This window comes from Rhinolophus hipposideros (genome assembly GCF_964194185.1).
Source record: "Rhinolophus hipposideros genome assembly, chromosome: 7".
NCBI lineage: Eukaryota > Metazoa > Chordata > Mammalia > Chiroptera > Rhinolophidae > Rhinolophus > Rhinolophus hipposideros.
The window spans coordinates 91,664,647-91,678,072 of record NC_138053.1 but is presented as its reverse complement, the minus strand read 5'-3'; the positions used below and the strand labels follow the sequence as shown (position 1 = coordinate 91,678,072).

At 41.7% G+C, this 13,426-nt stretch overlaps 1 protein-coding gene across 4 annotated transcripts in view; it reads left to right on the top strand.

Moving 5' to 3' along the window:
• Positions 1–13,426, top strand: part of TRIO (trio Rho guanine nucleotide exchange factor) — a gene marked incomplete at its 5' end in the record, with an annotated part of 321,447 nt that overhangs the window by 99,117 nt on the left and 208,904 nt on the right. For all 4 annotated transcript variants that reach the window (XM_081053954.1, XM_081053955.1, XM_081053957.1 and 1 more), the window contains one exon: positions 5,526–5,600. In XM_081053954.1, the coding sequence (XP_080910080.1) occupies positions 5,526–5,600 (75 nt within the window). The remainder of the gene's footprint in view (positions 1–5,525; positions 5,601–13,426) is intronic.

Sequence of the window (13,426 nt, the reverse complement as noted above, 5' to 3'; positions counted from 1 at the left end):
CTCCGCGCCTGCGCACGCGCGCGCCTCTAGCGCAGGCGTTTGTCACCCGCTTTGTGTGCGGGGCGCGCGCCCCGCGTTCCCCCGAAATGAGCTCACGAGGGAAATTCAGTCATTGCCACCAAGACCGAGGACGAATGGCAGCCCTCCAGCTTACTACTGAATGTCCTTTTCTGCTGTCGCCAACGCTGCTTTATATGTCAGCACGTTTTTAGTACTGATTCACCCCGTGTGTTTATTAAGTATAGGGTTTGGGTTTCAGTCCCTCCCACTGTCGGTTTTCCCGTTTAATACCCGCCAGCGAGGTCGCTGCCCCGCGTCTCTGGAATGCAGGGCGGAGCTCAGCTGCCCTCGTGCGGAGGTGAGGCGGGCAGCTGTCACCTGGTCCCCTGGTCCCCTGGTCCCCTGGTCCTCTGGTCCCCTGGTCCCCTGGTCCGCTCCAGGGCGCAGGACACACTGCCGTTTCCTCCCACTGTTACTGAAGACCTCATCTGACCACTCTCATTTGAGGGTTACGTAAGATTTTAAATTGCTAGTGTCGGAGGGAAACTTGAGGTTAAAAAATTAACCTGTGTTGTAGTGTACAATTTTTAATTTGATTCATTTTTTAAATTCATTTGATTTATTTCATCTTAAATTTTTTAACCACAGTGTAAAAAACCACAGACTTTTAGAATAATGTGCTGCATAAAAGCTTTTACTCATTGCAACCATATTTCTGTGGCGCTTTTTTTTTCTTCTTAAATAGAAAACCTTGGAGGCTTGTTCTTTTTCTATTTGTGAGTTTTTTTCTTTTTCTTTATTTTTTAAAATCTAATACCCAGGAAGTGACAAGGCAGTGAGCATTCTGGTCAGCATGCCTCGCTTCAGAAGGTATCTGTCACCAGTAACAATACAGCATCTCCTTGCAGAGTCTCGGGATAAAAATGAGAAATTGATTTGACCAGTGAGGTATTAGATGGCTGAAGTGTCAGACCATTGATTCAGCTGAAACATTCCCCATTGTTGGATGGTAACTTGTGGACTATTTCCTCCCAGGGCACAGAGGTTAACTTTCCTCCTTATAAATACAGACCGTACTAGAGGGTAGCCATCTGACAACACCAAGCTTATATTTCACAGCCCAAAATAGAAAGTGCTGAGGAACATCGGGGTACTTGAATGGGGGTTCAGGGGCAGAAGCTGGGGAGGTCCGTCCGTCCATCCCATGTGATTGACCCTGCCTGGATATCTGGGCTACACCAGGGAACAGAAGAGCCATCCTTTGACTAGCAGGCTGATTTAGAGAAAGAAAAAGTAACCTCTCGATAGTCAACGTAATGCTTATCATTTAAAGAAATATGAGCAGTTAGGGAGCCGCGGTTTAAAATTTATCTCAGGTGGACATGCTGCTGAACCACATAAGAATTTAAAATGTGATAACAGAATCAATTTTGGTTAAGTAATATCATGTTGAACCTTGGAGTTCAGATTTTAAAAATGAATGTATTAAAACCTCTAAATCTTCAAATTCAGTTGTTTTAGAAAAAGGCGGTATTTGTGTTGACTTGAAACTGGAAAGAGCAAAGAAAATTGTCAAGCACCAGCTGCACATTTATGTTAATAACAATGAGAAGCTCTGAGTTTTAACCCAAAGCCTTTTCCCCCAGTGGCGTTCAACAAATATTAATCTCAAGATCTTAGGGTAACGGCAAACGTTATTATGGGAACATTCTGGTCAGATTCCTTTGGACTTGGTTTGAAAGAGCACTTGCCTGCCTTTTGGGAAACAGCCTCTGCACCTGGGGGTGACCCTGGGCTGACTGCGTCCTCGGCTGCGCTCACTGTCTCCTGAAGCTAGCATTTCAGTGAAATTCACTTTGGCTTCTTCATTTCAGGTAGCGAAGTGTGCTTTAAACTGTAATAAGAATCCAGTCCATCTTTCCGCATACTTCACTCTAAGCTCTACAGTAATTCACACATGGGTACAACTAAGTGTCTCTGACTTTGGCCATTTACCTCTTTGTTAGTTATCGCCTTTCAAGTTGCTCTTCTTTTTCTGCCCTCCCACTCCTAATTTTACCAAATTTCTCTTTGTGGTACCCCTTCCACCTATTAGTGGCATTTTCAAACTCCCCGGATGACACTTAGAAGTAAAACTGCTGTGGACTCCTGGTCTGTGGCATGGAGATGGGGTCCGGGGTCTCCTAAGCATCAGTCCCAGGTGGTGTTGGATGTTCCTTCCTCCCATGACCCAGAGTGTGGCAGGAGAGGTGTGTGCTTCCCGGGATGGGCTGAGCATATCCGGTTGTTCCAGAAGTTTGGAAACCACCCACGCTAGATCTTTTAATGTGTGAGGAAAGGAGACAGTAGCAGTTGTCTTATCTGCAGTGTAATCTAGAATCACTGGAACAGCACAGAGGCCATTTCTTTGTAATTTTTTTCTGGTCACACACATTTCATAAATAGCTCTTTAGGGCATGGAACAGAATCTGCCTTTTTGATCTGAGGATATTTCATGGCTGAGTTCTTCCTGCTTCTAATTGAAAGTTACACGATGTATTTAATCTAGCTTTAGTATATATGCATACCTAAGTCTTTTGCTTGTTGGCTGTGTTTTTAAAAAAGGAAACGAGATTAAAAATAATGCTTAGGTGGCCTCCATTAGAGCCACAACTCAATTTCTTTGTGGGGTTAGTTTTTTTACTTCTGCTTCTCCCCCCACCCCCGTATTCTTTTCTGTTTTAAAAGTTTTAATTGACAATTTTAATAAAATACTTCTTTTCCTGTGACATATTCAACATAAATATCGTGGTAAAACTGTTTAGAATTTCTATTCCAGTCTGTGTTTGGACATGTACGTCCATCACAAAAGAAGTGTGCCGCATTTCAACACCAATTTAGCTGTTGATTCATGTGCCTTTCCTCTTCTAGAAAGACTGAATCTTATTTAATTTAGGGTAATAATTCTGGAACTGATAGGCTAACGGAACCACCGTTTTAAGGAACTAAAGCTGCATGGGCCTGAGACTGTGGCTTGTACTGGGATGAGGAGATGGAGCTGCCCAGTGTTAAGTTCTGTCTTCTTCGCCTTCTCTTCACGTCAGTATGATGCTCTTCTGTGGGGCGGCCTGGGGTGCCATCCGGCACTCCAGCAAGGGTGTTAGTAAACGTGTGGTTCACAGAGTTAGCAGGCGATGTCAGGAATGCTTTGGAATTATTACTGAAGTCACACAGTCCTCTGGAGGTGCTGTGTCCTGGCCAGGGCAGCTGTGGGCACAGGCTATGTGGGAATGGAAGGAAGCATGCCTTTTCTTTGCTGCCGATGGAAGGGGAATCCTCTTCAAATCCCTGTAGGTTGGCATTTATAGCTAAGGCTTAATCCTTGTTAGCATTTCTCGCATTTGATCTGCCCCCCATATTTGCCTGGGTCCCATAGCCCTTGGTGCTGCTTATAGAACTTTTCCATTCTGTGGGTACCTATAAACACATCTCCTTGAGGGCTGGCATGGGGCCTCCTGCCATCAGAGTCCCCTCAGGTGGAACTGGGATGTCACCAATCTTTGTAGACATGTTCAGTGAATTACCCAATGGCTGGCAATGAATTGCTGAGACTTGATTGCATTCATTCAAGAGCTGAAGGAGCCTTAAAGATGACACTGCAGAACTCTTGGCTCTTGTTTTGCCTTTTATAAATAGCCAGTGCTTTACAGGTTTGGTAGGCCGCCAGCACAAAGCGTGGCATATTGGAAAGCAATATGGCCTGGGATCTGGCGGCCTGGGTTGTGTCGAGCCCTTTCACGACCTGCTGGGAACTGCCACTAAGCCTGCTGGAGCTCAGGGGCCTCACCAGACGTGTTTGCTGCCTTTGTTGTCTTTGTGCGAGGTCTCCGTTACACTGGGTCCTTAGTGTATACCTATGTTCTATGGGCAGGAGAGGTTTACTTACAAAAATCAAATCGCACCATTAATTTAGTCATTCTTTACTTCTGTGAGTGATGTGTTGTAGACCCGGGGTTGTGTTATAGTCCTCCCAAAGGTGCTGATTTTTATCTGCTGGCTCGCGTTAGCAGGCCACTCACTTGGGTGGACTCGAGCTACAGACTCTGCCGCCTCTGCCCTAGGCAGCAACTGAAACCTTGGTCAGGCCTTTATCCTCAGTCGAGAGCTTCAGCTGCGTGGAGCTGGCCTGAGGTTTGGCCCATGCTTATACTCTGAATTTGGGGCTCCCTTTCTCCTTTGCACGATTTTTCCAGACTGAGCTGTGTCCTGGTTCTTGTTTTAGCAGCTCCATGTGGCTTAGACCGGGCCTGTCCTCAGGCTGAAAGCCCCCTGGGGGACGTGCACACGATCCCCTTTCCCAGGTGTGTCTCCCTGCTTTTGATCAGTCTCCAGTGCCTGGAGATAGCTGTGTTTTGTGCATTTAGTTTGTGCCAGGACTGGTCCAATAGGAGCTGCTCAAGCTCCATTCATTTACTTTATAATTCCAGGTCTACGCTTTGCATTGGTTGTGTTACCACGCTAACATTTTGGATGCTTTTCTTGTACTATTTTGGCAAAAACAAACAGAAAAACAAACAGCAGTCCCCCATTTTTTCTAGGGATTGCTCTGCCAATGATAGTTACTAATTTTGATGAGTATGGCCAGCTTCCCCGAACCTAGACGACCTCTGTGAGAGGCCGCCAAGAGAAATAGCCGGAGGTGTTATTATGAGTATGAACGTTTTTGACCCCAAACTCTCATGTGGGCATTCGGCCTGGTGAGCTCGGCTAGACATGTTTGGGCTGCAAGAATTCCTTTTGCTAGATGGAGGTTGGCTTGGGCTGAATTGCCTGCTGCATGCTTCTTCTCCACAAGATTTCTACTTGGCCTTCTAAGAGACTGAGGGGTGTGGAGAGAGTTGATTTGCAGTGCGAAGAGGGCTTTGGCCGCTCTCTGAATCAGGCAGCACTGGGCCATCTTACCACATTAGCCAGTGACATTCCTCCAGGGGGCATGGCCCAGAAAGCCTGGAAGGGTAGTGTGAGAGGGAGTGGTGGCCAGTCCCCAGCTATTTATAATCCCCTTCTCTCCTCCCTGCCACTGTTTTATTTTTAACCACTCTGAAGTCTGATAAGATGAGGCGTCGAGCTCCCCCTAGAGGTTTTAGTGTGCCACACATAGCAGTTTTTCAAAAACAATGTTTCTGCTTTATTTGCCAGTGTTTACAGTAACCTACAAGATTAAAATGAAGATTTTGTTTGAAATGACCTGGACTGATTTCATATCTTGTTTTTTGGGGACTGGATTTTTACTGTGAAAAATGGCTGAGCGCTTGCTTGGTACAGTAGCGTCTGGGTCTGTGTGCAAATCACTGTTTGATATTAAAGTAATCTCCGTGATCAGAGACTTTCCTTCGTAGAAGTCAAATGTTTTCAAATGATGATGTTTCCGGAGTTGATTTAATGGGCATGGAGAAAGCACCTGTTTTGGCATTGGATAGAATGGTTAAGAAATTAAATGTCACTCAGGCAACCCAGTAATATTGTTTTCTCTTTCTGTATTTCAGGTTTTCGAAAAAACGATGAAATGAAAGCTATGGATGTTTTGCCAATTTTAAAGGAAAAAGTTGCGTACCTTTCAGGTAAAGTTTAACTTTCTAAACTGCTTTCTTGTTCCTCTGACTGCTTCTGACACAGTCGCAGAGTGTGAAATACTGAACTAGCTCACCCGCCACACGCACAAAAGCACTGGCATTTCGATGGATTTTCAACTCCTCTATTCTTGTAGCATTTTCTTTTAGCTAGCAGGCACATCTTAAGTCAGATAGCATTGGGTATTAAATTATGCTTGTGTTTGTCACTCAACAAACATTTGGCTGTTTTGCTCCATCAGTTAAATAAAACGCCTGATTGTTTTCAAAGTCTGTCATGTCAGCAAAAGTGGTGGGAACGTGACCGTATGTTGATGTATCCTGAGTTTCTTACCATGGTTTCTTGTGCTCTGTAGCTACCTGCTGCTTCCTCTTTTGGGAGGTGAAAAAGTCCACATATCCATGACATCTCTTCCTTCGGGCTCTCTGGTCCTGGAGGCCCTAACACCCTTGTGACGGACTGTGAAAGCCATGGTTGCCTTCAAGTTGGGCATGTAGAACCTGGTCCTTGGGGCGCCTGACTTTCCTGCAGCAGGTGACCCTGTGGCACATCTCCTGCCAGGCTTTGGGGTACTTGTCTGCCGTCTCCTCTGCACAGAGAGGGTCAGCATTAGGGCTTTGTGAGTTGTTTCCTTGGGGGCTTCCTCCTGTATGAATGGAACAGCCATTGGGTATCATACCTTTTTTGGCACTCATTAATTTGTTACAAAACAAAGGTTTGCAAGATTTTTCTGCTCTGTTTTAGCAGGAAGTAAATCTGTAGATTGTCACATGCTTTTACCAGTCTTCCTGGATGTGTTTCCCTTGATAAATTTTTATCTTTCTCAAACAGGCATGCTATGCTGATCTGATATATCCTCTTGAACACATGTTATTTTCAATTTGTAACACTGCTAGCTGCTCTTAGGTAGTTTGTGTGTCCTTGTGGTCTGTGAGACTGGTGTGTATTTAGGACACAGCTTGCTGTGGCGTCTTTTCACTCTTGCCTTGCTTTCTCTTTAGCCGTATTCCTTGATCCCTGCCAGACACTGTATGCCAGATGATTTTGCTGAAGCAAATCTAATGCATAATGCACTTGGAAGGTTAATAGAAGAGTATATGAAGTTCATGAAAAGAAGAAGGTGTTTATATTGTTGGGAATACATGGTTAAAAAAAATGAAGAAGAAAACCCGAACAACTCTTGGCTTGTAATTCACTGTGTTAAAAGTAGTCTGCTGTTTTCTAATCATTTACCAACAAATTGCATAATATGGACTCATGCATTTTGTGAATTCTTAACTTTGTAGTCTACAAATGCATTTTAAAGTAAATATAATGAAAAGATTACTTAAACACGCTGGAAGCATCATCAGTAAGAAAGGCTTAGAGAAAATCGCACGTTGATCGATTTTTAGTTTTGATCTGTGATGAGAGCATTTCCTCTTCTGTCCCCCCTTTTGTTCCAAAACCTCTTGTTACCCCACTTTCTTCTTTTGTTCAGCTTCTGAAGATGGATGTGTAAAAACAGTGGGAGGTTTAGGTTGATGATTTTTATTTGTATTCATTCTTTTAGGCATTTAATACAGACTATATTATTAGATGGAATTTTTGTGTAGGTTCCTATCAAAACAAAACCTTTTCTCCTTTTCATTAATCAAAGAAATAAAAACAGCACTTGTAGAGTTTATCATGACTCTTTCCTAAAACCGTGAATTCTGCAGGCTTCTTCATTAAAGCTGGGCATCTTTAGTGGGGAATGAAGTTTTGCATTGCAGTAAGTTAGTACAGAACAGTTTTACAATAGAGAGGACTCCCCTGGCCGTGTTAACGAGGTGACAGGTGACAGGTGAGGTTAGTAGTGCCACCACAGTGTTATAGCACTTCCTAATTTATGACCAGGTCGACAAGCTGCATGAGCCTGAGTGAGCTCTCTACTTTTGCCTTCGGCTTTCTGTTATCTCATTTGGGAAGAGGAAAGAAAAAAAAAATCATAAAATTAAAAGCAAGTGATTATTTGTGTGGTAAAAATTTTTGGGGGGAAAAATTACAAAGAACAAGGAAACTTGAAAAAATTTTACCTGTGACCCCATTGTTTCTTTTTTCTTGAGAAGTAATTCACATCTCATAAAAACCACCTTTTATATAGTGTACAATTCAGTGGATTTTAGTGTATTCACAAGGTTGTGCAGCCATCACCACACCTCATTCCAGAAGCTTTTCATCACTCCAAAGAGCCCCATGACCAGGCCCCAACCCCCAGCTCTGACAATTGCTAATCTTTCTGCTTTGCCCCCATTTTTTTTAAATATTAGTGGATATTATGGAGCCTTTGTAAAAGTTCTCCATGTGAGTGGCTCTTAGTACGTGAAATCTAAGTGGAATAGCAATGGCTTTTACAAAGCATACCAAGAGATCAGTGATTCCGTGAGATACTTACAAGGTCAAGATCTCTAAAAACCAGTGAGGATTCCTTGAACTTGAATATTTGATACTCTGTCTCATTTCCAGGTAGTCTAAGAAGTAATCCTCACCGCATTTAAGTAAGAGAGCAAAATAGTACTTTCTCCTTTCAAAGGGTGAATGCAATGAAGTTAGATGTACATCTGACTTCATGCTTCACATCAGACGGAGGGGCAGTAAAAGAAGTATCTTGTAGTTTCTACTTAATGTTTTATATATATATTTAACGTAGTATATATATTTATGTTTATTGTATATATACGTAATGTATTATATATATGCATATTTATAGTATATATTTAATGTATATATTTACCATGTATTTAATGTCGCGTGTGTATATATTTATACATACATCGATATCTATATGACAGACATAATTACAACCACTACTTGTGGTTCCTGGACCACTAGGGTTTAGGCCTTAAAAGATCTCACAACAATCAGGATTAAGAACACTTTTTTCCCCCTTACTTTTTTTATCATGGAGCATTCCAACTTCCCACACAGGAGAGAATAGCATAATGAATTTCCAGGAACCCACTGTATATTACTATAATCTTGTTTCATCTGTGTTCCTTGTCACTCCTTCCCTCCCTTTACCCTGGATAATTTTGAAGTAAATTTCAGCTATCATATCATTTATTTATAAATATTTAGTTGACTAAAAGATAAGCTTAAAGAAACCCATGTTGATCACTTCATAAATTATATAAATGTCTAACCACTATGTGGTACACCTGAAACTAACGTGAATTAATATTGCTTGTCAACTGTAATTGAAAACAAATAATTAAAAAAAGGAAAAAATAAAAAACCCATGCTACGATTAACAGACAAAAATGAATAGTAATTCTTTAATAGAAAAAAGCCAGTCAATATTCACATTTCCTTGCTTGTCTAATGATGTGGTTTTTACGTGACACACGTGGCAGTTGGTTGGTCTGTCTGACATCACTTTTAATTTGTGGGTTCTTCCTCCTCGTTATTTTTGTCTTGTGTTTATTAGGTGAGGAAACGGGGTGTTTTCCTGTAGATTTTTCTACATTTTATTAGATTTTGCTTGTTGCATCCCACTCTATTTCTTGTGAACTCGGAGCTAAATCTTGAGACTTCATTAGACTTAGCTTAGATTTTGCAGGGAAGGAGGCAGAAAGCCTTCACACGTAGGGTTGGGTGGTTCTACTGGGAATGTTATTGGGAGAGTCTGGTTAAGCATCTATTGAGGACCATTGCTTAGATCTAGTATTTTGCTAGGGTTTCAATAATTCATTTTAATTATATCTTTTCTTTTTCATTTATCAGCTCGGATGTCGCATAGAGAGAAATGTCCCATCGTCAGTTTCTTGGTTACCCTGAGAACACAGTTCATACAGGAAAAGTAGGATAAAGTGATTGATCTTGTCCTTTACCAGTTTTCACATTAATGAAAAATGACCATCAGACATTTCAGACTAATAAAAAAACGTTTTTTAATATCATTTTTGAGCTCATGATCTACAATAATATTTGATGTTTTAGTTCACTGTACATTTTATTTTCCTCTTATGATGGTAGAATTTCCCATCTTTGGCCAGTGGGAGCCTCTTCAGATTGGCTCCTGAATCCACGACCTCAGTAACAACAACTTCTCTCTTTGCTGCTGTGACAAGATGTTTCAGGTCCATCTTGTCTAGTTTCCCGCGCCACATCTGCAGTCCTTTGGCGGGGAACCGTGCAGGGTGCTAGGGAAGCTTGCTGTTCTGGTGGGGTCACCGTTTCTGTGTCTGTTCAGGGAACACGTACATCTAAGGAGAGAGAGAGAGAGAGAGAGAGAGAGAGAGAGAGAGAGAGAGAGAGAGAGAGAGAGAGTGTGTGTGTGTGTGTGTGTGTGTTTTAATGAGAAAAGATGAGATGACTTCATAATAAAGTTTCCAATTTAGGATTACAGACATTTTATTTTTCTTTGATAAGTCCTTGTATCTCCTTATGGTAAAAATCTTAGTTCTGCCCCCAGCAACATAATTGCTTATTGACACCGATGTTACTGATGTTGTTACCACAGTGTGACTCCCAAATGTAATGTAATCCTTCTGTTGTTGTTTCGTTGTCCTAGGAGTACATGCCACTCGGAATGTACTGTCCTATTACAGTGCTTTAAAGCCACATAAAATAGTTCCTCTCTGTGTACAAGAAAACTTGAAAAACAGGATCATTAGTTTCATTGTACTTTATATTTTGAAGGCTTAAAAAACAAAAAAACACACAAACCACCTAATCTTGCTTCAGTATCAAATAAAATGTGTACATCATTCCAAGTTTAAAAACTAAAAAAAAAGTTAAAGATAGAATGTAGTCAAGTCCAGTTTCTTTTCTTACTTCTTTTTCCCTGTACCTTCCCTCCCCTGTTGGAAAGCTTTTTTTTGTTTTTGTTTTCATAGATTTTGGTTTATTTCTTATACTTTTAAAATAAGAGCACTCTATCCATCCATCTAATCTCGTTTCCCCCACCCCTATGTAAACAATAATTATTATGCACCATTTTCTCTGCCTCACTTGTCTCATTTTTAAACTGTATTCTGGAAAGCAGTACATAGAGAGTCCTCATTACGTTTATAGTTCTGTGTGTAACACCACAGTTTATTCAGTGATTTGCCCACAGATGGACGTTGGGTCACTTTTAAGAACAGCTTTTTTAGGGCTAAGGTGAACGTTCACCTTCGCAGCTGGGGTCACTGACTGGAACTGGGATTTGGCTGCCCAGAGGTTTGCCGTTAGTATTGTGACCACTGACCTTAGTCCTTGCTCCAGTTTGGTGTAGGGTCTGCATTTCCCGGAAAGGGAATGGGGCACCTCCCATCCATGCCGTCTGTTTTTGTGAGCATGGAACACAGCCTGAGGCTGTAGTGACTGACAGGAAGGCCAGGTACTGCCAGAGGCCTTCCAAGAGCTGCAGAATTCTCCTAGTCTTCATTCAGAATATTCTGTAGGCTAATTTCTGGTACTAGAGGCAGACAAAGCGCCAGTGGAGGAGGGGCTGGCGAGCTGCTGGCTTTGGCTGCTCAGGGGCAGGGCCCCAGTGGACGTGCTCTTAACAGAGTTTTGTTACTTGGTAGCTGATTTAATAGATTGTAGTCATACTTTCTCTTTCACAAAGTACATCTTTTCAGTTTTTCACAGTTGGTCAATGAGTTGGACTATTCTTGGGTAGTGTAAAGAATTGTTTTCAATGGTGTTACAATCCAGAAATTCAAGCGAGGGCCATACAGAGAAAAATCCAGTTGATCCATTGAAATGTTCATTATACTTCCCCAAGTAATTATGCCTTCCTTCAGAGAGAAGTTTGTTCTAAGTGGGTGAAAGGTGAATTCTTAATCCCTTTAAAGATGAACGACTCTGCATCTCGCTGCTTCTGGTCATCCTGGGGGTACTGCTCAAGTCCCCTGGAGTTTGACCTTTTCCAAGAGGGAAGTGAGTGTTGCTGGGTTTTAGGACGTAAGTGTCACACAGACATTTGTAGCTATAATGTCGGGCCTTTTCTTCTTTCTTTGTAATATTAAAATAAACCTCAGTTCATTTAGCATCTGTATTTCTTTAGGAATATTCATCAGGCATTTCCATTTTTAACTTCCTGATACCTGATAGTAGGTTTTTAAAATTATCTTTGTGTGGAATGTAGAATAAGAATCCATTCATTCAGCAAATATTTCACTAGGCCTTGAGTGTATACTGATACCAGTGAAAGAATGAAGAGGCCTATCTCCAGAGAGCTTCAATTCTAGTCATGGGGACAGACAAATACAAAAAAAAAAATGTGTGAATAGTATAGTTTACTACAGAAATAAAAGATGGGGAGAGGGAGGGTAAAGTGGACGAGATGTTACAAGAATTGAAAATAAAACAATGTCATGAACAAAACTGTCCTTTTTGTTTTTTGTTTTGTTTTTTGACTAACAGGCATTTGGATAGGCAGATAATCCTTAATGAGCTGTTGGATTTTGATTACAGACATGTAGAGGTCCAGAGACTGTAAAATTCTCCTACGTAGATATCCTGTGACGTCGGTAGGTGCAGGAAATGGATTTCCTGCCCTTTTCTTTTCATTGTCGAAACTAAGGTGCTGAGTTTCCTGTCTATAAAATGGGATTGACGTCTGTCCCGCCGGCCTCACCACGAGGCTGGGGGTTGACATCGGACACCCCCCCCATCGACAGTATATCTAGTCGATGAAGCTGCAGCCTTATTCTATGTATTAGTTCAGGAACAAGAACTTGGAACTTGGAACTCTTCTGCTTCCTAACCTAGAGAGTATTTTCATTTGGGTACCTTGGGTGACATTGGCAACCAAGATGGAGAGACCATGTAGCTCAGAACTGATACTACATTTTATTGGTTCTAATATACATATTTTTTAACCTCACTGGGAGGGGTCAGCAGACGGGTGATGGACACCTGCCTGTCGCTGACTGTGACACACCTCATGTTGGAAGATGCCCCCCAGTGCACAAAGGTTAGGGATTGAAAACAAAATTTTAAATTATTTAAATAGAGAGTATGACATTTTTATTTCATACGTGATTTTTGATGAAGTTTTTTGTTGTTCCTCTTCTTTCCTTTCTTAGTGAGCTGAGATACAGATGAAGTTTTAAAATTATCCTAGTGAGTTTTCTGAAGCTCCATTCTGGGAAAAGGAAAAAGATAAAGTGAATTTTTCCTCTCTATCTTAAAATGCAAGTGTAGGTTTAAATATGCTTTTTTTAGGAGATGGATGAGAGCCTGTTTGGTGGATGAGCATGCTAGCAAGTCCCAGGGGGCTCTCATCAGTGCTCCCAGTGTAGGCGAGTCTCTGGTTGGAAGCTGAGACAGTGCGACAGGCAGTCGTACCTGTGTGCACTCTTGTGTTTAGTTCTCCCTTCTGGAGGGAACAGAATGGCCGTGTGCATGCCTGTTGACTCCCCACGTGACTCTCTTCGATGGGCAGATTTTGGATTCTGCTTGTCACAGCCCTGGTGGACCCTGCCTTGCGTGCATTGGGAGATATGATGGTCCCAGAGTGAGGAGAATTGAACAGGGTCGTTGGCAGTTAGTTTCCCTACGGAGTCAGATATATTGTGTTTGAAAAATTCAGAATGGTGGTCCAGAAAAATGTTAGATACGATTCTCTTTACCAAGAGTGGGGTGAATGTTTCAATGTAACTAGCACGCTATATTTTTTACAGCTCAAGTTTATAACATGTGTTGATCTAGGTATAATATCTTTTATCCAGGAGATTGATTCATTTTGGAAAAGAATGAATGATGTTGGGAAATAAAAAATATTGAAACTGTTACCTGTCTTCTCTTGGCGATAAGAGGTATTCCAAAAACTAGAGCCACTGATGTCACCCTGGAAAGGATC